Source organism: Neomonachus schauinslandi, chromosome 2 (genome assembly GCF_002201575.2).
Source record: "Neomonachus schauinslandi chromosome 2, ASM220157v2, whole genome shotgun sequence".
In the NCBI taxonomy this organism is placed as follows: domain Eukaryota; kingdom Metazoa; phylum Chordata; class Mammalia; order Carnivora; family Phocidae; genus Neomonachus; species Neomonachus schauinslandi.
In genome coordinates this window covers 191,964,380-191,987,768 of record NC_058404.1, presented here as the reverse complement: position 1 = coordinate 191,987,768, position 23,389 = coordinate 191,964,380, and the positions used below count along the sequence as shown (strand labels likewise).

General features: G+C 43.0%; 1 protein-coding gene and 1 pseudogene across 4 annotated transcripts in view; one reads left to right on the top strand and one right to left on the bottom strand.

Moving 5' to 3' along the window:
* Window positions 1–15,128, bottom strand: part of FBXL5 (F-box and leucine rich repeat protein 5) — a 53,106-nt gene extending 37,978 nt beyond the window's left edge. For 2 of the 4 annotated variants that reach the window (XM_044913017.1, XM_044913018.1), the window contains exon 1: window positions 6,067–6,198. In XM_044913017.1, the coding sequence (XP_044768952.1) occupies window positions 6,067–6,150 (84 nt within the window). In that variant the 5' untranslated portion in view covers window positions 6,151–6,198. Of the gene's footprint in view, window positions 1–6,066; window positions 6,238–15,035 lie in introns of those variants that run through there. The other 2 variants (XM_044913019.1, XM_044913016.1) reach the window with 2 other exon arrangements.
* Window positions 15,129–20,763: 5,635 nt separating this feature from the next.
* On the top strand, window positions 20,764–21,003 carry LOC110581057 (annotated as a pseudogene).
* Window positions 21,004–23,389: the final 2,386 nt, after the last annotated feature.

Here is a 23,389-nt window from a genome sequence, read left to right as displayed (position 1 = left end):
AAAAAAAAAAAAAAGAAGAAGTCCTTATACTACCCAAATCACTTTATCTCCACTCGAAATGAGCAACTGTTTCAACCTGGTACCTAAAAGTCAGTAAATTTAGCAGCTAAAAGATAACCAGAGCACATACAATTTAACTTTTTAAAAATTTGTTTATATGAATTTTTAAAATTGTTTACTTCTACAAAGTTATTCAAACAAACTTGATTGAGACAAAAATAAACCTAGACACTAATATCTCTGACCATATTGAAGTCTATGATGCACTATGTACTATACTAAGTATTTTTAGATTAAGTAGGTATTAAAATTCCCATCTTATAGATGAAAAAATGAGGCTCGGAAAAAAATAACTTGCCCAAAACCATACAACCAGTAGACAACAAAACACAGATCAAATCTCCAGAGGTCTAAAACTTATGTTCTTTCCACAAGATACAATATTAGTCCCAATCATAAAGCTATCCTTCCAATCCAACAGAGTAAATTGTCAAAAAGAATGCTTGCTCTCAAGCGACAGTTCTCACCAAGGATCAGTTCTGTGCCTCCCCCCCCAGGAACTAATGGGCAAGGACATTTTTGGTTGTTACCACTGCAGAAGTGCTACTGACATCTAGTGGGTAAAAGCCAGGGATCCAGCTAAACATCCTACATTGCACAGGACAGCAGCCACAGAAAAAATCATCTAGCCCAAAATGTCAATAGGGCTGTGGTTGAGAAAGGCTACTCTAAAGAAGTGTTTTTCAAACACATTTAACCATGACCTTTAGTCTGAAATACAGTGCAACCCAGACACACACATATCACAGCTACTTCAAACAAATTTCAGGAAACAATATTTCCCTCTCTACCCTATGATGTACTCTAATATTTACTCTTCCATTTCATTTTTTAAACCCTGTTTCTGACCCACAAAATTGATTTCATGACCCACTAAAGGATTATAGGACACACTATGAAAAACACTCTGCTACAGGATATAAAAATTCCTAAATGACCTATAAACTTGTATACTCTAATGGTTGGCAAACTCAAAAATGAACCTATATAGAACAGGACACATAGCAAATAGTAACAACCAGTGACATGGTATCTCCTGTATTTTAAAAAGATTTATAACTAACTTTCTGTCTCAGACACTCTACAACCTAAAATCTTACAGCCTGGCTTCAAACTGACTCAAAAAATTGTGCGACTTGAAGACTAAATAGATTAAACAGATATGAAAAATAGTACAACAAAAACCCAAACACTATTGCCCCAAATAAATTTTACTTTTTATCTACTCAGCCAAACAATGCTTTGATTCAATCAAGGAAGGTTTATACTCAATAAAGAAACCTCAATTAACTGTCTGGTCAAACTAACTATACAGATAGAAAAAAACTATGGCCCAAAGGTGAAATGTTCTGAATAAAATCATGTAACAAGTAATAAGCAGCAGAACCAGTAAAGTAATACAAAAAAACATGGGCTTCGGAAGTGGGGGGGGATCCTATAATTAAAATTCAGGCTCTCTTAATTACTAGTTGAGTTGGGTAAGTTACTTAACAAGTAAGTCTGTTTCCCCATCTTTAAATGATGGATAATACTTGTCTCATGGGGCTCTTGTGAGGATTAAAAGAAATAACATAAGCATGTAGTAAGAACTCATTAAATTCCCTTTTCCTTCCTCTCCTAGTTTTCAATTCAGTATTCTCTCTAAAAAACCAACCTTCCCAATGCCTGTCAACAAGAGTTTTTGTAAGTATGCAGAAAGAGGAAAAAAAGGAAAACTAAAGTCTTCATAAAGCTATACTTGTTCAATTTTTTAAAATAATCTATTCCAATTATTATGAGCTTATTTCCCTCCTAAACTTCTGTCATAAAATGTCCTTTATTTATAAAATGATAGCCAAGGGGCGCCTGGGTGGCTCAGTCATTAAGCGTCTGCCTTCGGCTCAGGTCATGATCCCAGGGTCCTGGGATCGAGCCCCGCGTCGGGCTCCCTGCTCTGCGGGAAGCCTGCTTCTCCCTCTCCCACTCCCCCTGCTTGTGTTCCCTCTCTCGCTGTCTCTCTCTCTGTCAAATAAATAAAGTCTTTAAAAAAAAAAAAAATGATAGCCAAATGGCACTTTTAATATCCTTACCTGAAAAACTTGGGCACTCCATAAAAGCCTCCACCACTTCAAACTTTTATAACTGGCTTATATATAAGTCTAGGAATCTCTGTATTATACACATCCTTAAAACCACCACCTACTTTATTCTCAGAACTCAGCTCAAAATCGTTAAGACCACTCCTGACACTTTAATGTACAGCTAACTGTACACTTCCCTCCGTCCCACTATACTGCATTTGGATTTCCACCTTAGCACAAATACAAGATTGTAAATTCCACATCTCGCATCGCCAATGCAAGCTACTGATACAACACAGGGCCGACAGACACTATAGACTCCACACTTACTGGCAGAATTAATTTTGAGGACAAGAGGAAAGACTGAAGAATTGGAGTAAACTGGAAAAAGGATGTCATCCAATGAAATGTTCATTAAAATCATCCCAATTTGGAAGGTCAGTGAGTTAGAAAAAGATTTCGTAACAGACGGTTAACCAAAGAAATTTTTCAGAAACTACTCTGGTTTCTTTCTTTTTTTTTTTTTTTAAGATTTTATTTATTTATTTGACACACAGAGAGAAAGCACAAGTAGGCAGAGGCAGGCAGAGAGAGAGGCAGAAGCAGGCTCTCCACTGAGCAGGGAGCCCGATGAGGGACTCGATTCCGGGACTCCAGGATCATGACCTGAGCCGAAGGCAGTCGCTTAACCAACTGAGCCACCCAGGAGCCCACTACTCTGGTTTCATACAAAGAAAATTAAACTAGAAATCAAGATCCTGACTTGGGTTTCCATCTGGATCTATAACTAACTGCTGATGTAAACTGGGTCTAGCTAATCTAGGCCTACAAGTCCCCAGCTAATAAACTGAAATACCCCTTCTTTTACCTACCTCAAAGGACTGTTCGGATAACAGTGAAAAATCTTTCCATAAAGCTTTATATAAGACGAAATCCGAGAGCAAAGGATTAAATTAGGTATTACACAGCAATATTTAAAATGGCCTACAAGAGGGGCGCCTGGGTGGCTCAATCGTTGAGCATCTGCCTTCAGCTCAGTTCATGATCCCAGGGTCCTGGGATTGAGCCCCACATCGGGCTCCCTGCTCCACGGGAAGCCTGCTTCTCCCTGTCCCACTCCCCCTGCTTGTGTTCCCTCTCTCACTGTGTCTCTGTCTGTCAAATAAATAAACAAATAAATCTTTAAAAAAACATTAAATTAAAAAAATAAAATGACCTACAAGAATAAATTATTCTAAGTAAACTAATTTAAGCATATAAATGATTGAGCTGATGCTAGTAAATACATGGATGCTTCTAAAATATATTGTACTTGAAAAGTTTGATACTGGAAAGAAAACTGACCACTTTACAATTACTGGACATTCAGAGTCAACACTTAGAATAAAGTGAAAAAACATACCTTGTATCTTTCTGGTTTGAATACCAAAACTAGTTCTCATTTTATAAAGTTCTACTGTAGGCTATTTGGGTTGAATATCCTTGGTCTTTACAACCGAAAGATGGTGAAGGCAAAACTTGAGATGACAAATGAATTAAAAAAATAGTCCTTTAAGATTATTCAGCCAGCATTTAACACTTATTTCTCCACCCTAGCTCCCAAAGGACATCCTAGGAGAGATTTCCACAAGCTATTAGCATCAAGAAGAAATCTGGATGTAAAATTCCTATACATTTTCTTTTTCCCCTAAATCACCTTGGTCTCCGATCCACAGTTTGGAAAACTGGACTTTTAATCTCCTTGATGAATATATACAACAACCTCATTAACTATAATTAAGAATTAGTGATAATTAAGAATTAGTGATAATTTTGACTTATGCTATGTCAAACTGAAATTGCTTTCTTAATTACTGCAAGAGGAAACATTTACTAAAAAGACTCATTGTTTTTATTTATTTTTATATTTTTATTTATTTATTTGACAGAGAGAGAGACCGCAAGAAAGGGAACACAAGCAGGGGGAGTGAGAGGGAGAAGCAGGCCTCCCACTGAGCAGGGAGCCCGACATGGGGCTCGATCCCAAAACCCTGGGATCACGACCTGAGCCGAAGGCAGACGCTTAACGCTTAACGCTTAACGACTGAGCCACTCAGGCATCCCAGGTATTGTTTTTTAAAATGGCACTGTATGAGGCTGGTTAGTCTATCACATAACTAAATAAAAGGGTGACACTTAACTATTATGGAAGAGTCACAATCATTTGATGAAAGTCACAAACTCCCTAGGAAAGTGTACACATACACAAAAATTTCTGTAACAATTTCAGGTGCTCTCCAGGCTAAACTGCAGAGAGGACCTCCCATTCCATCAGTCCTCACTAACTTTACCTTTTCAATTTTGAGAAAGTAAAAACCCTCCCATTTTTTAATTTCCTGCAATTAATAAATACTGTCAGAATAACTAAGTTCAAAAGCCAGAGGAGGTAAAAACACTACAGCAATCTAACTCAAAAAATTCAGGGTTACACAGCTTAACGTATGGCTTACCCATTCCTTATGCTTCTCCTGGATAAATGGCTCTCACCCTTGGCTGCACACTGGACTCACCTCAGGAACTTTAAATTATACTTGATGTCTGGGTCCCACCCTGAGAGAGGCTGATTTTCAGTGGTTTGGGCATTGGGATTTTTAACAGCCTTTAGGATGATTCTAGTCAGCAACCAAGGTTGAGAATCACTGCCCTGGACTGTCCTGTTTAAACCTGTATCTGAATCAGGTCTTTTTTAATTTTCAAAATGGAGGGAGGAAAAGGATGGTTCTGAGTGCGTTTTAAAGTGTTGGTTTTGAAGGTGGCCTAGCACTGAACACTCTGGGCATCCTCCAACTGCCTCCCTGGGCTGTAAGAACCCCTCTTTTCTCTCAACAGTGGTTCTGCTTAATGTTGTGTAATTTCTGAAAATTCATCAAAGATGATTTCTATACTTGAACAACAGCTGTTTAAATGTTTTTTATTTGGCTCTGTTCTACACGAAACAGGAGTGCCTGAAGTTTTCAGGATATATATGTGGACTTCCCCCAACGTAAAACTGATAAAAAAGTGGACGGCTTAATATTGTTTTAAAATCATTAAAAAGGCCCTGCACCATCTCCAGAAAAGTGCTTTTTCAGTTAATGCTGCACCAATTAACAGTCCAAAAAGGTTCTCACAGTTAAACCAACTTTTTCCGAGGTCCCTTTTATTCGAGTCCACGTTAAGAATTCCAACAGAGAACAGCGGTCTTATAACAAAATTTGCATCGAGTAAATAAATGCTCCAAGACAAAGTTGCAAGGAAAAAGATAACCATAAATGAAAGTGAAGCTTCTCCAGTCCCTAGACCAAGAAACCTGGGTTTTCGTCCAAATCAAGCCAGTGAAAAGCTGGGGCGTAAAACGAGCTGGGTTGGGGGAAGCTGCCCGTTGAGCTGAGCCAGGAAACAAGCTAGAGGTTCGGAGGGATGGATGGGTGTTTGCAAAGAGACTCGGGAGCCCCCAAACCAGCCAGGAGCAGGATGAGGGGCGGTGGTGCTCGGGGAGGAGGAGGACAGCTGCAGAAACGGCCCGCCCCAGGCGGATAAGAAGCCCAGCGCAGGTAGCTGGCCCGGGGTCCCCGAAGGTCGGTGGGGCGCCAAGGAGCCCCTCTCCCTAAGGGGGCGGGGGCAGGGGCAGGGGCGGGAGGCCCAGCGCGGCCGCAGGGAGCGGGGCCCGCCGCCAGGGGCACGCAGCCGGGCAAGAGCCGCGCCGCGGGCCCCGAGGGCACGTCCGAGGCCACCGGCCGGGTGGGGGCGCGGGCTCCCCCGAGAAGGTGCGGGAGAGCGAGCGCAGCGCTGACAGCTGCGCAGGCGGCAATCCGCGCGGCGCGGCCCCGGGGGCTGCGGGCGCGGCGCAGGCCAGGCCGCCCGGGGACCGGCCCGCTCCTCCTCTCGGCCCGCGCTGCCCGGAGCGAGAGGCCCCGCACACCGTTACCTTGTCGCAGTAGAGCCCCACCAGCTGCTTCATCCGCCAGTGTGGGGCGGTGAAGACGTCCACTTCCTCGGGGAAGGGCGCCATCGCCACTGCCTCAGCCTCTGCCTCAGCAGCCGCGGCCGCCGCCTCTCCATAGACACCCTCGCCGCGGGGCAGAGGCGGCGCGCCCCCCTGCGCATGCGCCCGCCCCGTCGGCGCGCGCGCCCGGCCTACTCCGCCAGCCCCGACGCGGGGACGCGCGGGCCGCCGCCATGCGGTCCCCGAGGCCCACGTGACCGGGCTCGCGGCGGCGCTCTCCCCTACCTCCTCCGCTCCTTCCGTTCCTTGGCCCCTTCGCTTGCCGAGGAAAGAAACCAAGTCTTTACCCTATTTGTTTCACAACATCAAACACATTATCTGAAGGGATGGGCTGTCGCTTTGGGGGCGCTCTCAGCGCTGCCGCTACGCCCACCAGGCCTTGAGGCCGAGGCAGCCGTGCACAATGGCCGCGCTCAGGCCGGGACCTCCGCCTGGGCGCCGCGGACTGTGACGCCCATCTGCCAGGGAGGCTGTTCTGTGCCCCACCGGGCTCTCCTAGACCGCCCTTTGCCCCCGTGCCATTCCCGAGTGGCAGGCTCGACTTCCCTGCCCGCTGGTCAAAAGCCCCCGGCGAACGAATGGATGGACCAGGACTGAGGCTCTAAGAACATAGGACCCGCAGAGAAACCGTGCCGCGTGAGAGGACTGGACCCTGGCGGCGCATGTGTTCTGGGTGGGCGCCGAGCCTGAGTCTGGGGGCAGGGCACCATCTCCTCCAGAGCAGGCCGGAGGGGAGGGCAGCGTGGAATTCTGGAGCCTCCAAGGAAGGAAGGAAAAATGTGCCCTGGGGATCCAGGAGGCAGGAATGTACCTCAAGCACAGGAACACCAGGTCAGGGATGTCAGAAAGGCCTTAGGTGGTGCGGGGAAAGGGCGAATTATCACAGAAGGTTAGTGCGGGAAAGAACCTTGGTACACATAGTAACATTGTAAGCCGAGACTCAGGGAGAAAGGAGAAAAGCAAGGTCACTGCCAAGAAAAAGGTTAGTCTCTTCCCACAGGTCAACTTCCCCCACCCCCCGCCCCAGCTGCCGAAGAGACCTAGGGAGACCCTGTTATGGGCTCTACTAATCATGACCAACTCTAGACCGGTTGCCTGGAGGACTAATGGACTCATAGAGAAATGGGAGAAAACAGGGACGGCTAAGAGCCTGAAAGTGTCTGGTTATTTGCTTAGTGACTATAAACTGCAGGAGGGCAAGAACCAAATATGTTCTGTTCACTCCTTATGTTCCTATTATCTATCATAGTTCCATGACAATATAGGGGTTTGATGAGTATTCAAGAAATCGATGGAGTCGAAGTGAGAGAGAACCTTGCAGTAGGGTGCATCTGTTTATTTCTAATGCACAGACTGGACATAAAGTTAGATTCCTGGTTTTGCCAGATAGTGTTTGTAGGACTTTGAATAAGCTACATGAGGTCTTTGTGCCTCAGTGTCCTTATATAGAAAAGGGGACAAAACTGCTATGGACTAAATGCTTGTGTACTCAAATTCATTTGTTGAACCCCCTTCCTTACCATGTGATGGTATAAGGAGGTGGGCCTTTGGAAGGTTATTAGGATTAAATGAAGTCATGATGGATTGTTGCCCTTCTAAGAGTTGCTAGAGCATGCTTCCCTTAGCCATGTAATAGAAGGGGAAATTGGCAGTCTGCAAGCCTGAAGAGGGCACTTACCATGCTGGCACCCTGATCTTAGACTTCCAACCTCTAGAACCATGAGAAATAAATTTCAGTTGTTTCATCCAGTCTGTGGTACCTTCAATATAGCTGAGCTATATGTCTGAGCTAAGATAAATACCTCCTTATGGCACTGTTAAGAGAATTAAGAGAGTTCATATATTTGAATTGCTTATATTAGCACCTGGCACATAGTAAGTACTGCCTGTAAGCTGTTATTATTAAATAAAACAACTTTGTGAGGTAGTCTTAAAGGAAACTAAGTCTTGAAGACATTCTGGTAATTGCCTAGCATCCCACAAATTAGTAACTGAATAATCTGGCCATATGAATCTAGGTCCAGTAACACCCTCCCAGGCACTATATTAGTTGTGTGGCATACAGAGATGTCATTTATGCACAGTCTGTCCTAAAGAAACAGGGACGCCTGGGTGACTCAGTTGGTTGGGCATCTGCCTTCAGCTTGGGTCCTGGGGTCCAGCCCCGCATCAGGCTCCCTGCTCAGTGGGGGAAGCCTGCTTCTCCCTCTCCCTCTGCCTGCCACTCCCCCTGCTTGTACCTTCTCTCTCTGTCAAATAAATAAAATCTTAAAAAAAAAAAAAAGGAATAACACTTAATAGAATGTAGATATGGTCCTTAATATCTGTTATCCTCTTCCCCTTTCTGCTTTCTTTTAAACTCTGCTCTTTCACTAGGGCTTTGCTTCTACGTTTTTTATTATCCCCCAGAAGACATTTTCTTACTTCCGCTCTATTTCTTTACTTCATTCTGATCTTTCACTTCAGCTGTCTCAAAATATAGAATCAGACCTCAGGTGAACCAGTTATATGGAGAAATGTGTTCCATGAGAACATGCACTTTGTTTTATGCTCAGCACTTAGAACAATGCCTGTCATACAGTTAGTACTCAAAAGCCATTGAATAAAAAAAGGAACGGGAGTACCTGGCTGGCTCAGTTGGTGGAGCATGCAACTCTTGATCTTGGGGTTGTAGGTTCGAGCCCCCTGTTGGGTGTAGAGATTACTTAAAAATAAAAATCTTTAAAAACAAAAAAGAGGGCGCCTGGGTGGCTCAGATGGTTAAGCATCTGCCTTCGGCTCAGGTCATGATCTCAGGGTCCTGGGATCGAGTCCCGCATCGGGTTCCCTGCTCCTTGGGAGCCTGCTTCTCGCTCTGCCTCTCTCTCTCTCATGAATAAATAAATAAAATCTTTAAAAAAAAAAAAAAAAAGAAAGAAGAAATGAGGGAAGTTCCTGGTATTCTGTAATTTCCTCATTTTAACTAAATTTTAATACACGCATGTTCTGTCTCCCAATACTTATTTGTGTCTGTGTTGTTCACCTATGTACCTCCAGAAGCAAGCACATTAAATAAGTCTTTCACAACAACAACAAAAATCCATCCAGACACAGTTTTGCTGTAACCTAGAATTCGAAGCTCTGTAGTCAGCTCAACAGTAATACAGCCCCTTTGGACTCTGGCCACCTCAGGGAATTTGTCTAAGATGACAAAATGAAAGAAATAAAGTGATAAAAAATAAGTCCTGTGGGTCATTCTTCCCTTTGAAGGAAGCTGTTAACATTAGCTCCATAGGGTGCCTGGGTGGCTCAGTTGGTTAAGCGACTGCCTTCGGCTCAGGTCATGATCCTGGAGTCCCTGGATTGAGTCCCGCATCGGGCTCCCTGCTCGGCGGGGAGTCTGCTTCTCCCTCTGACCCTCCCAACCCTCCCCCCTCTCATGTGCTCTCTCTCTCAGTCTCTCTCTCTCAAATAAATAAATAAAATCTTTAAAAAAAAAAAAACATTAGCTCCATATGCTGAGTAATGTAGCAATTAATTACCTGCTATAACCAGAAGAAATTGATTGATTTACATTAAACTTTAGCCCCAGAAAGAAGGCATTGATCAGTGGAGTGTCATTACAGGTTGCTGCAACTACAATCAATCAAGAACTGTTACTGAGGCCAAGGTTGTCGGTTTAATCACCTATGATTTCTTCTCATATATGACAGAGAAGTTCTAACAGACCATCTAGCTATCAGCAATCACAAGGAGACTGGATAGGCATGTGAACAATGAAAATCCACATCGTTTGGTGCCTGGTGTATCGATGGTTCGTTCCTTCTTTCCTGCTCTCATTCTCTCTAAAAAATTGCATGCCGGGGGGGGGGGGGGGAGATGCCAAGTCATTCCGTGGTGACCTAAAAATATGACGTTAGTCCTCCTCGCTAGTATTTTCCAATCTTAGTTTTGAGGGCCCTGGAAAGGATTAGTGGCCAAGGAAAGTCAATTCTAAAGCATTTAACTCTGTTCATGTGAGTGACACAGCACTTTCCCCAATAGGGGGTGAGTTGTGAAAACAAGCAATGAAAGAATGTTGCTGTTGCAAAAACAGTCCTAACTCTGTACCAGAATTCATCCTCACTGTCAGTCAAAATAGCCAATCAACATTTTGCTGTAGCAGGCTAGGCTGATTTAGGAGTACAGGTTTCAGTAGGGGTGATGGCATTGTTCAAGACAAGATAGCCAGACTTGAAATGCAATCCCAGATGCTACTTTTTCTTCTTTTTCTTTTTTTTTCATTTTCCTATAGGATATTTTATATGCAAATAGCCTTCAAAAAATGAAATAGCTATAGGCCTGCAGTTTGCCCCAAACCCTCACTTTCTTTTTTAAATTTAAATAGTGAATGCTATTTCCCCATTGGTGTTCACTATATAATTATAGATGAGTCACTGTGTTTATTAGTTTGCTAGGGCCACCATAACAAAATACCACAGACTGGGCAGTTTACACAAAAGAAATTTATTTTCTCACTCTCCGGAAAGTCCAACATTGAGATGTCAATATGTTTGATTTCCTCTGAGGCCTCCCTCATGGGCTTGCTTATGGCTACCTTCTCAGTGGGGGGGGGGGGGGGGGGGGGGGGGGGGGGCGGCTTTCCTCTGTGCCTGTGTCCTAATCTCCTTTTCATATAAGGACACCAGTCAGATTGGATTAGGGCCCACCCTAACCATCTCATTGTAATTTACCTCTTTAAAGGCCTGATCTCCAAATATAGTCACATTCTGAGATACTGAGGGTTAGGGCTTCAACATATAAAATTTTAGGGGAATACAATGCAGCCTGTAACAATATGGAAAGAAAAGTCTGTCACAAAGATATAATAAAACTTTCTGTATAATGACAAAAAAACACAAAAAACAAAAACAAAACTGGAAACTACTAGATGTCCCTGGGTAGGATACTGGATATCAGATAAATAAATTATAGCACATTCATTCAATGGACAAATATGCATCTGTTGGGGCGCCTGGGTGGCTCAGTTGGTTAAGCGACTGCCTTCGGCTCAGGTCATGATCCTGGAGTCCCGGGATCGAGTCCCGCATCGGGCTCCCTGCTCAGCAGAGTCTGCTTCTCCCTCTGACCCGCCCCCCCCCATGCTCTCTCTCTATCTCATTCTCTTTCTCAAATAAATAAAATCTTTAAAAAAAAAAAATATGCATCTGTTAAAAAAGCATAAGATACATCTATGTTTGCTAATATAGAATGAAACCAAGATTTTCTTTTTTTTTTTTAAAGATTTTTATTTATTTATTTGAGAGAGAGAAAGAGAGCATGGGGGGGAAGGGTCAGAAGGAGAAGCAGACACCCCGCTGAGCAGGGAGCCCGATGCGGGACTCGATCCTGGGACTCCAGGATCATGACCTGAGCCGAAGGCAGTCGCTTAACCAACTGAGCCACCCAGGCGCCCTGAAACCAAGATTTTCTAAGTTAAAAAACAATGTAAAGAATACTTTGTTAAGGGGCGCCTGGGTGGCTCAGTCGTTAAGCGTCTGCCTTCGGCTCAGGTCCTGATCCCAGGGTCCTGGGATCGAGCCCCGCATCGGGCTCCCTGCTCAGTGGGAAGCCTGCTTCTCCCTCTCCCACTCCCTCTGCTTGTGTTCCCGCTCTCACTGTGTCTCTCTCTGTCAAATAAATAAATAAAAATCTTTTTTTTAAAAAAAAGAATACTTTGTTAAATATCTCTTTTGTGTTAAAAAAAGAAAAAGTATGTTTTAGAATAAAAATAGAGATTTATAAGCAGGGGTTCTGGGATGGGAAGCAGTTAAATACCTTTTAAAGATGTACCCTTTGGTACAGTTTTAATATTTTACTACATTTACCTATCGCTCTTACAGTTATAAAAATTTGTTAATAAGATAGCTTTTTAAAAGAATTTAGGCAATAAATTTTAAATCTTTAAAAATGCTGTTAAAGGTAAAAATGTTTGATTATAAATAATCAGGAGCAACAGTGCTAATTGCACATAGAGCCATTTTATGTTTATCCTAAAATTGTATTCTAACCTGGTTTTGTACATCTGCTTTGCCTCTGGTTTCTCTCTGTACACTGCCCTTTGGTCCACAGTCACCTTTCCCACAGGACTGGAGGCATCTTTGAGGGTAGGGACAGTGTTTTAATGACACTGGAGAAATGGGTCTGGTAGAATGTTAATTGAAAAAAGCAGGATCAAAATTGTACTTACAGGGGCGCCTGGGTGGCTCAAATGGTTAAGCCTCTGCCTTCGGCTCAGGTCACGATCCCAGAGTCCTGGGATCGAGTCCCGCATCGGGCTCCCTGCTCAGTGGGGAGCCTGCTTCTCCCTCTGCCGCTGCCTCTCTCTATCTCTCTCTCTGACTCTCATGAATAAATAAAACATTAAAAAAAATTGTACTTACAGTATAAATCCACACCATGTTTACAGAATGCATATGAAGCATTATTTGTTAGAAAGAAAGAGCACAAGCAGCGGGAGCGGCAGGCAGAGGGAGAGGGAGAAGCAGGCTCCCCGCTGAGCAGGGAGCCGGACATGGGACTCGATCTCAGGACCCTGGGATGATGACCTGAGCGGAAGGCAGACGCTTAAATGACTGAGCCACTTGGGCGTCCCAATAAAGCAAAATTTTAATAAGTCTCCTCTGAGTGATAAGAATTACAGGTGATTCCCTCCCTCTTGCATTTTTTCTATCTTTCCAATGCTTTAAATGAACATGTTTTACTTTTAATGTCAGAAATACAGAAATGAGCGTATTACAATCTGATGATAATTGTATTTTTATAAATACATTTAAAAGGTGCTAAAAGAGGGCACTTGAGTGGCTCAGTGGGTTAAGCGTCCGACTCTTGGTTTCCACTGAGGTCACAATCTCAGAGTCATGAGACTGAGGATCGAGCTGTGTGCTGGGCATGGAGCCTGCTTAAGATTCTCTCTCTCCCTCACCCTCTGCCCCTCCCCCTCTAAAAACTAAGGGGGCTAAAAGGAAATATATCAAAATGTTGATAATGGCTATCTTGATGGTGGAACTATAGTTGATTTGGGGGAAAGAGGAGCTAATTTTTTCTTAAAATTTTAACAAAAGGGGTGCCCGAGTGGCTCAGTCAGTTAAGCAGCTGGCTCTTGATTTCAGCTCAGTTCATAATCTCAGGATCCTGGGATCAAACTCCACTTCGGGCTCCCTGCTTAGTGGGGAGTCTGCTGGAGATTCTCTCCCTCTCCCTCTGCCTTTGCCCCTGGATGTGTGCTCTCTCTCTCTCAAATAATAAATTATAAAAATAAATAAATAGTAAAATTTTAGCAAAAAATTTCCCCTAACTTTGTATTTAAAAAACAAAATTAGGGGCACCTGGGTGGCTCAGTTGGTTAAGCGTCTGCCTTCGGTTCAAGTCATGATCCCAGGGTCCTGGGATCGAGCCCCACATCGGGCTCCCTGATCAGCGGAGAGCCTGCTTCTCCCTCTTCCTCTGCTGATCCCCCTGCTTGTGCTCTCTCTCTGTCAAATAAATAAATAATCTTTAAAACAAAAACAAAATTAGGTTTCGTTTTAAAGATTTCAGTTTAATTAACATTAATCACCATTAGGTCCATAATGCCAGAGCTAAATCCAGTGTCTGAGGTCCATCCCACCTCATAGACAGAGTGACTGTACAGAGTAGCTGTAACTGTGTCTGGAGAACTTGGCCTACATCTCCTCCTCATGGTCCTATCCTTCTGACATGGGGCTTCCCCACTTGTCCCTAGGAAGCTATTCCAGTGAGTTCTAGCTGGGTTCTATTCCTTAGACCGTCAAGCCCCTGTGGCACTTCCTGCATGACACACACATAGGACCTGCTTCACCTGGGCAAGGCCTCCCAAGCCAGCCAGGGTTCCAGGGTTGCTGCTAGCTCTTTTAAAAGTCTTAGAAAAAATACTCGGTGGGGGGCGGGAGGGAAGTTGGGGGATATCTACCACATTGGGCATTTTCCTGTTCAGTGGCCCTTTGTGTCCACAGTGAGTCTCTGTATCCCTTTCCAGAACTTTAAGTTTGCATTTTTGGAACACATGCTTCCCATTCTTGACCAAAGGATAGGGCATCAGATTGAAATACAGACGCGACTTACTGTTCCCTTTTTCAAGGTGTGGCCCTGTCTCCCATCGCGGTGGCTCACTGATGTCTCACATACGAGAAAAAGAACTGCTTGGACTTGTACAAAGGCGTAGGATAGCAGAAGACCTGAGAAGAGGAAGAAGCATAAAAGAAAAAAGGGATAGATTAGACAGAAATAAAAATATGAGGAAAAACAGAGTGGGGGAAGAAATAAAAGAAAGAAAAATACATAGGTAGAAAGAGAAGAAAGCAGTAATTAAAATGTATTAAGGTCTTTTTATATACTAGGCACTATAAATTCTTTACATGAATTATCATGTGTAATCCTTACACCTATATGTGGAAGGTTTTATTTTTTTTCTTGCTTGACAAAAAAGGGAAATGATGTTTAGACAGTTATTTACTTGTCCAAGGTCGTAGAGCCAGTTAGTGGAAAATCAGGGATATAAATCTGTGTCTTACTCCTCCCAGAACATGCACTTAAACTTACACCAAAAGACAATTTTGTCATTAGTTTATGTCAACAAACTAAATGACTAATATGTGCTCCTAATCTCTGAACTGGAGCCAAAGGTAACCATGAAGAATATGGGCTACACCATAAACTACTTATGTCCAAATACAGAATAGTCTCAGTCTTTAGGTTACCTTTTGCAGTTAGTAGTTCAGATAACGCTAAGACCAGATTTTGCTTCATTACAAATATGGACATATAATGTGTATAATGGTTCATAATGTTTCTTTGCAAAAATTCCAAACAGATCAGAGCCTTCCATTTCTTAAGCATACCTGTGTGTCACTTACCTTGTTCTCAGTAAATATTGCCAAGTCAGCACCAACTCCTTGACTTTGAATCAAAGGCCCTATTATGGGCTAACTTGCCTGGAACAGGGTGGTGCAGTGTATATGGCCTGAGGGAAAGGTGGCTACTCTTAAAGACAACTTGACTCAGCCTGTTTGTACCATGTAGCGAGGAAAAGCATCACAAGTTTCTGGAACGGAAAGGACCGATAAGCTTCCTGTAAATTGTCGGACTTACATTTATTGTACTGATGAAATCTGGCAGGCAATTGCTTAAGCCCGGCGGGGCGGGGGCGGGGGGGGGTTATTTAGGGAAGTACTGGTTCTGTTTCCTTCCTCCTTACCACTGACATTTTAAAAAACCCTCATAAACCCAAAACACAGTATCTGGAGTTACATAAGGCAACTCCTGGTAAATTTTTAAATGCTGACAGCTATGCAGGCAGAAAGAAACATGAGTGTCATATACACCTCTGCTTCCCATTAACTAATAGCTTTTTGTTCTTTAAGAGCCTGGTTAATACATAAAACATAGACCAAAGTTCTAATTCTACTTCTGCCACTACCTACGTACCCATGGGACCCTGGACAAATCACTTGCCCTTTCTGGGACACCTTTGAGAGTGATAAGGGGTGATAAGTAATTAATACTTATAATCTACAACACATGCAAAAAGGACTCTCCCAGACAACTGCTTACCTATTATGGGAAATCAGTCACCAACCACCCAGATAAGTCTATCAAGAGTCAGTTGACCTTTACCCAATCATTGTGTAACTAGTTTAAGTGTAATTAGTTTAAGTGCAATTCATTTTACTGTGATTAGTTCCATTCACAATTACAGATTTACATGCATTTAATCTTGTCAGCCCCTAAGAGAGCCAATTCATGAGAAATGATATCGCTCCCTTTGCATACAGCATAGTACTTCTATGATCTTCCTCTCTAAACACAAGGGTGTATTACGCATTGATGATGGCCACCAATTATTGAAAGACTCAATACCAGGCACATTATCTCATGACGTTGTGAAGTAGGTTCTGCCAAAACAGTTTTACTGGAACCAAAGCTCAGAAAGGCAGAAGTAGGACTCGAGGGGCACCTGGGTGGCTCAGTTGGTTAAGCAACTGCCTTCGGCTCAGGTCATGATCCTGGAGTCCCAGGATCAAGTCCCGCATCGGGCTCCCTGCTCAGTGGGGAGTCTGCTTCTCCCTCTGACCCTCCCCCTTCTCATGCTCTCTCTCTATCTCATTCTCTCTCAAATAAATAAATAAAATCTTTAAAAAAAAGAAGTAGGACTCGAATCCAAGTCTGATGTTTTCACCACGCCGCAACGCTCTTCCTCTTACACAACTATCATATTTCATTTTCTGTGAAGTGCAAGTCCCTCCATGCAGCTTTGCTGGGAGTTTCATCCGTGAAAAGGGGTGGAGGAAGTGGGAAATAATATACTGACAGCACAGGAGGCAGAAGCACATGGCTTCAAGGTTCTTAGCTAAGTGGTTGTGATCAGCTAAATTAATAATAGAAGACCTGAAATAATAACTAGGAGGTACTGGCAATAAAAATGCCCTAAGACTTCACCCAGGGACACCTGGGTAGCTCAGTTGGTTGTCTGGCTTCGGCTCCAGTCACGATCCCAGGATCCTGGGATCAAGTCCCACATTGGGCTCCTTGCTCAGCGGGGCGCCTGCTTCTCTGCAGCTCCCTCTGCTTGTGCTCTCTCTCTTTCTGTCTTTGACAAATAAATAAAATCTTTTTTAAAAATTTTCGAAAAAAGAGGGCGCCTGGGTGGCTCAGTCGTTAAGTGTCTGCCTTCAGCTCAGGTCATGATCCCAGGGTCCTGGGATCGAATCCCACATCGGGCTCCCTGCTCGGCAGGAAGCCTGCTTCTCGATCTCCCACTCCCCCTGCTTGTGTTCCTGCTCTCGCTATCTCTCTCTCTCTGTCAAATAAATAAATAAAATCTTTAAAAAAAAAAAAATTTTCAAAAAAAGAAAGACTTCACCCAGGGAGCTCAGATGCCAAGAGCTCCTGAACCAACCCTGTCCTTGTAGCATTCCTCAAAACATGGTCCTTGGAGAACATTCATTAGAACTATATCAGGTCCTTTTAAAGATTTGATTTCTAAGACTCACCCTTGGACATTCAATTCAGCACATTTGGGGCAAAGTCTCAAGCTCTGTATATGATTCTTATGTAACTATAGTTTGAAAATACTATTCCAGTTACTGTGCTTCCATAATCAAAACTGTTTTTTGAACTTGATGAGGTGGCTGTAGAATTCATGAAACTCATGGTATCACTTGCAAAACGTGACATGATACATTAAACGTAATACAGCTAAATTTGTAAGATAATAGTACAGACTCTGGGAATAAATAGACCTGAGCTCTCCTCTCTTGCTTAGTAGTTATGCAACTCTGGGCAAGTTTCTAAACATCTCTGAGCCTTAGTTTCCACTGCTTTAAAATATCAATTATAACACTTGATGGGGTATTGTGAAGACTGAAGACAATATATGTGTAATGCCTGACACATAATAGCCATAGAATAAATTACAGGTATTCTTATTATTAAGCATCCAACACTGCATAAAATAGGATGCCACTTCTTAATAGACTCTAGTATTAAGAGATACTGGGGGGGGGCGCCTGGGTAGCTTGTCAGTTGAGTGCCCAACTCTTGATTTCGGCTCAGGTCATGATCTCAGGGTTGTGAGATCGAGCCCCAGGATGAGCTACACAGTGCAGTCTGCTTGGAATTCCTCTCTCCCCCTCCCTCTGCTGCTACCCCCTCGCTTCAAAAAAATAAATAAGTCTTTTTTTTTTTTTAAGACTTTATTTATTGGACAGAGAGAGAGAGAGTACAAGCAGGGGGAATGGCAGAGGGAGAGGGAGAAGCAGACTCCCCCTGAGCAGGGAGCCCGATGTGGGACTCAATCTCAGGACCCTGGGATCATGAGCCAAAGGGGCAGATGCTCAACGAACTGAGCCACCCAGGTGCCCCATAAATAAACAAAATCTTAAAAAAAGAGAGAGAGAGATTAGGAGCCAAAGGTTTTGAAATGTTTTTCAAGCCATTGTAATGGTTCAGCATACCAGCTTTGGAATCAGAGTGTCTGGGTTCAAATCTCAGCTGATCTACTTCCTCACTCACCACCAGCACAGTAAATCAGAACTTCTTTTGCCTTCTGGAAATGAGGCCTTTGTTAATATTGTTAAGCTACAAACCTGTTCATTATTCTGTTAAATAAACTAAAATGGAAATAATACTATCTATCTGACAGGGACTGTGTGAGAATTGAGATTATACAGGTATAGAGCATATGACAGTATCTAGTATATGATCAAAGCACTTTTAAAAGGAAAAACCTGCTCATTTCTATTACTATGCAACAAACAGTATGTGACTACCATGGGTCAGGAACTCTAGATTCAGTATGTCCAGGAATGAACTCACCATTTTCTCTGTCCTCTGAGTTTGCCAATCCTCTGTATTTTCATTTCAGTGACTTTTATTGCTGCTCATCTAGTTACCTACCCTAGCTAGAATAATGATTGCAAACAAACTTGAGTACCAGGCACTCTTCTAAGGAAGAGTGTATTTTTTGTATTTTTGTATTAAATTTTTCTGGTATTAAATTATATCTATTCACACCGAATGAAGTGTAGGTACTATTACCATCCCCATTTTACAGATGAAAGAACTGAGATGCACAGGATGCATGATCTGCCCAAGGCAATCCCAGAACAGCAGAGCCAAGATTCAAATCTAGGCAGTATAGTCCCAGACTCTGTATCTTTTAGTGTACATAATACTGCCTCCAGGGGGAGCCTCACAAGCTCAGTGGCTGGAGCATGTGACTCTTCATCTTGCGGTTGGGTTCAAGCCTCAACGACGGGTGTAGAAATTACTCATAAAATTTTTTTAAAAAAGAAATACTGCCTCTAAAGGTTTTTGAGTTATTTTAAAGCTCTCACTCTCCATCACTTCAATATCTAATAAGATACATAGTCCTCTTAAACATCTCTGATCCATCCCCTCTTCTCTATTCACACTAATACACACCTAATTTAGGCCCAATTGACCTTCTGATTGAACAACCAGTCTCCTTGATTTTAGCTTCTTCTCATTCAATCCTTCCACCAAACCAACCAGTCAGAAGTGTTTCTAAAACATAGATATGCTAAATGACTCTCCCTTAGTTAAAAAGTGTAATGGCACCCCAATTTCTACAGAATAGGACCCGAATATTCCTTTGTGCTGTTCAATAAGGCATCCAGTGCAGTATCTCATTTAAATGGTGAATATATTGCATTTTATTTTCATTGATATGAATGTGTCTGTTTCCTCACTAAAGTGGGCCCTCTGTCAAAATAGGGGCACTTTTTTTTTTTTTAAAGATTTTATTTATTTGCTAGAGAGAGAGAGCATAGGCGAGAGAGAGTGAGCGAGAGTACAAGCAGGGGGAGCTGAAGGCAGAGGAAGAAGCAGGCTCCCTGCTGAGCAAGGAGCCCCATGCGGGACTTGATCCCAGGACCCTGGGATCATGACCTGAGCTGAAGGCAGCCGCTTAACTGACTGAGCCACCCAGGCGTCCCCAAGTAGGGACACTTTTGTTCATCCTTATATAACTATATTTTCCCAGGCCCCAACAGCCCACAGGTACAGATGAGGTCATGATATCATTAATCTTTATGATTCATTGTTCCTCTAGCAAGTGCAGGACCTGTAGCTTCAGCAAAATCCACCATACTGCAACATACTCCTGACTCCCCAGGAATGTCTCCCACATGCTCAGTAGCAGATTCTCTCCCACTATAACTACACTGCTACCCCACATGATAAGTGAGCCACTGTGGTTCTCCCAGTCTTCCTCTGAGCCCTGAATTCCGATGGTCATCATAAGCTTTGGTGCTTTCTTTCTTGTGAAATACTGTTAAAGTAGGGTTGCCTCTAGTTCCCTGGGGACCAGATACACTCTCAGGGGTCTGAGCCAGGACAAATTTGAGGTACATCATATTCAGAATTCCTCCTTCACTCCAACAATGGTTTTAGTACTTGTCCAACTCATTTCTTTTTCCCTTAGGATGATCTGCCTTGCTTAAGTTACCCAGCAAATTTGGTGAAACTTTTTACAGGGCCATCCTACCAGTCTCCCTGGTGTATTTAATATTATCTGAGTCTCAGAATGCCCACAGGAATGCTCAAGGTATATGCTCTAAGCTACATCTGTCTCCCCCTTTCCTATACCCCTCACCAACTCCTCTGCCTAGCAGACATTTGTTCCTACGAAAATCATGATAAATGTTTTTAAATGTAATAAAACTGATTTTTATGCCACTTGAGAAGAGCTCAAGTTTATCTGAAGAAAGGAAGAGAAATTTACGGTGAGACTCTCTGGCCCTCGATCCAAAATCACACAGAAATTCTGGCCTTTTAGAAAAGGAAAAAAAACAAAAAACACGGCTCTCACCTGAGATGCATTTGACTGTTGCCAGGACTCTGACTACAGTATATGTGCATCTATGTTCTCCAAAGGACCCCTCCAAAGGAATCTGGGTCACAAGTGAAATGTTCATGACCACATGCCAAACCCTTGGGCTGAAGCAAGAGGAAGCTGATTCACTCTTCTTGTGGCCCACTGTAGACAGAATTGCCTCAAGCTCCTGTTGACACACTCTTTTTAGACTATTTATCTGGTGGTGACGACCTCCTCTTGAGAATATGACCCTTGAGAAGGACCTCCTCCACCAGTCCCCAGGAGAGAAGAGGAAGAACAAGAAGAAGCACCTACTGCAGAGCCCCACCTCCTATTTCATGGATGGGAAGTGCCCAGGATGCTGCAAAATCACCACCATCTGTAAGCACGCATCAACAGTTCTGCGTGTTGGTTGCTCCACTGTCCTTTAAGCCTACAAGAGGAAAGCAAGGCTTACAGAAGGATGCAGCACTAAAAGCCCCTGAATAAAGAAGAGAAACTATCCCAATAAACACATTTTGGATAAAACAAACAAACAAAAACCATTTCGTTATCTCGTTCATGTAATTCAAATCTTTTAGATTGACATGACTTTTCACATTTTAAATATAGGAGGTATTTGTTGTTTGCTATAATTTTGATGAAACTGCAGCCTGTTAGGCAATGTGGTATTAATGGAGAAAACTCACCCAAATTGCTAACTAGATCGGGGTTTTAAACACTGGCACTGTTTTCAGTCCACTGGTATTAAATAAGACTCACTTAAAAAGAAATTACTAGTTGTAGAATGCTTCTCGGTGTAAAGGGAAATTATAAATTATATTAGTACTATTATAAATTCAAACTATTAATCAAGAAATTTCATCCCGGGGCGTCTGGGTGGCTCAGTTGTTAAGCATCTGCCTTCGGCCCAGGTCATGATCCCAGGGTCCTGGGATCGAGCCCCGCTTCGGGCTCCCGGCTCCGCGGGAAGCCTGCTTCTCCCTCTCCCACTCCTCCTGCTTGTGTTCCCTCTCTCGCTGTGTCTCTCTCTGTCAAATAAATAAAATCTTTAAAAAAAATTTTTTTTCACCCCATGCTTAATGAATTTAATCATGGTAAGTGTAAAGGACACTTGAATACATGTCACAGTACTTAGGTTCTTTGGCTCTTTCACTAAACAACCACATGGTCATGGGCAAGGTCTTTAACCTTTATGGCAATCCATGATAAAACATCATCAAAGTGCCTAGCAGGCGCCTGGGTGGCTCAGTCAGTTAAGCATCCGGCTCTTGATTTCCGCTCAGGTCATGATCTCAGGGTCGTGAGATTGAGCCCTGCATCCAGCTCTGCACTCCATGGGAAGTCTGCTCAAGATTATCTCTCGCCCTCTGCCCCTCCCCCCAACTTGTGCTCTCTAAATAAATAGATCTTGGGGCGCCTGGGTGGCTCAGTTGGTTAAGCGACTGCCTTCGGCTCAGGTCATGATTCTGGAGTCCCGGGATGGAGTCCCGCATCGGGCTCCCTGCTCGGCAGGGAGTCTGCTTCTCCCTCTGACCCTCCTCCCTCTCATGCTCTCTGTATCTCATTCTCTCTGTCTCAAATAAATAAATAAAATCTTTAAAAAAAATTAAAAATATAAATAAATAAATAAATAGATCTTTATTTAAAAAATAAGTGCCTAACATAAGTAACACTTGGCATTTTCTACAGGAATTCGTATTTGTTAAAATGGAAGTTTTATTTAACACATGTTAAAGAACTTGTATCTTCTTAAAAGATTTTATTTATTTGTCAGAGAGAGAGAGAACACAATCAGGGAGAGCAGGAGGCACAGGGAGAAGCAGACTCCCTGCTGAGCAGGGAGCCCAATGTGATGCGGGACTCAATCCCAGGACCCTGGGATCATGACCTGAGCCAAAGGCAGACGCATAACTGAATGAGCCACCCAGGTGTCCCAAACAACCTGTAGTCTTTATGAGTTTCATACTAAGCAGTATTCTCCTATTTGACATGTAGATCTGAAAAGACTCATCATTGCATTCAAATGAGACTAAACAAAGTCTTATATTGCCTCTAAATGCAAATTAAATGGCATAGTATAGTGCTTTCTCAAACAACAGGTCACAAGCTAATTGTGAATTGAAACCAGCAAATCTTTTTATAGAAAATGCCAGAGCAACTTGCTTAAAGTCTGAGCAAGGACTATGTCTATTGCCACAAATACCAGGACCAACCTTGGCAACTGTTAATGAGAAACAAGTAATGGAAAGGAGGTAATAAATAAAATATGAATTGCTAGGATAGTTTGCTGCCTTCTCATTTGCTTTCCTGGTATAAGATGGTCAATTTAACTATCACTGTATTGGGAAGGCTAATAATTGTACAATTAAATGTTTGGTTAATATAATCCAATTACTTGTGGCTTAATGTGTGAAGGCATTTCATCTGCTGCTGACAAAGTATCAAGATTTTCAGCTACAGATGTTCAGTCCATGTGTAGTGTGACATTTTCAAATTTGTAACTTGTAACATTTTAATCAAACTAATACAAATTGCACATAAACCATATTTTAAAAAATAATAAAAAAGTCTGAAGTGAAGGAACACATGGATGGCTCAGGTGGTAGAGCATGCCACTCTCGATCTCAAGGTCATGAGTTTGAGCCCCATGTAGGATGCAGAGATTACTTTTAAAAAAAGTTTATAAAAAATTTTTTTGGAGGGCACCTGGGTGGCTCAGTCGGTTAAGCAGCTGCCTTTGGCTCAGGTCATGATGATCCCAGGGTCCTGGGATAGAGCCCTGTATCGCACTCCTTGCTCGACAGGGAGCCTGCTTCTCCCTTTCCCCCATTTGTGCTCTCTCTCAAGTAAATAAATAAATAAATAAAT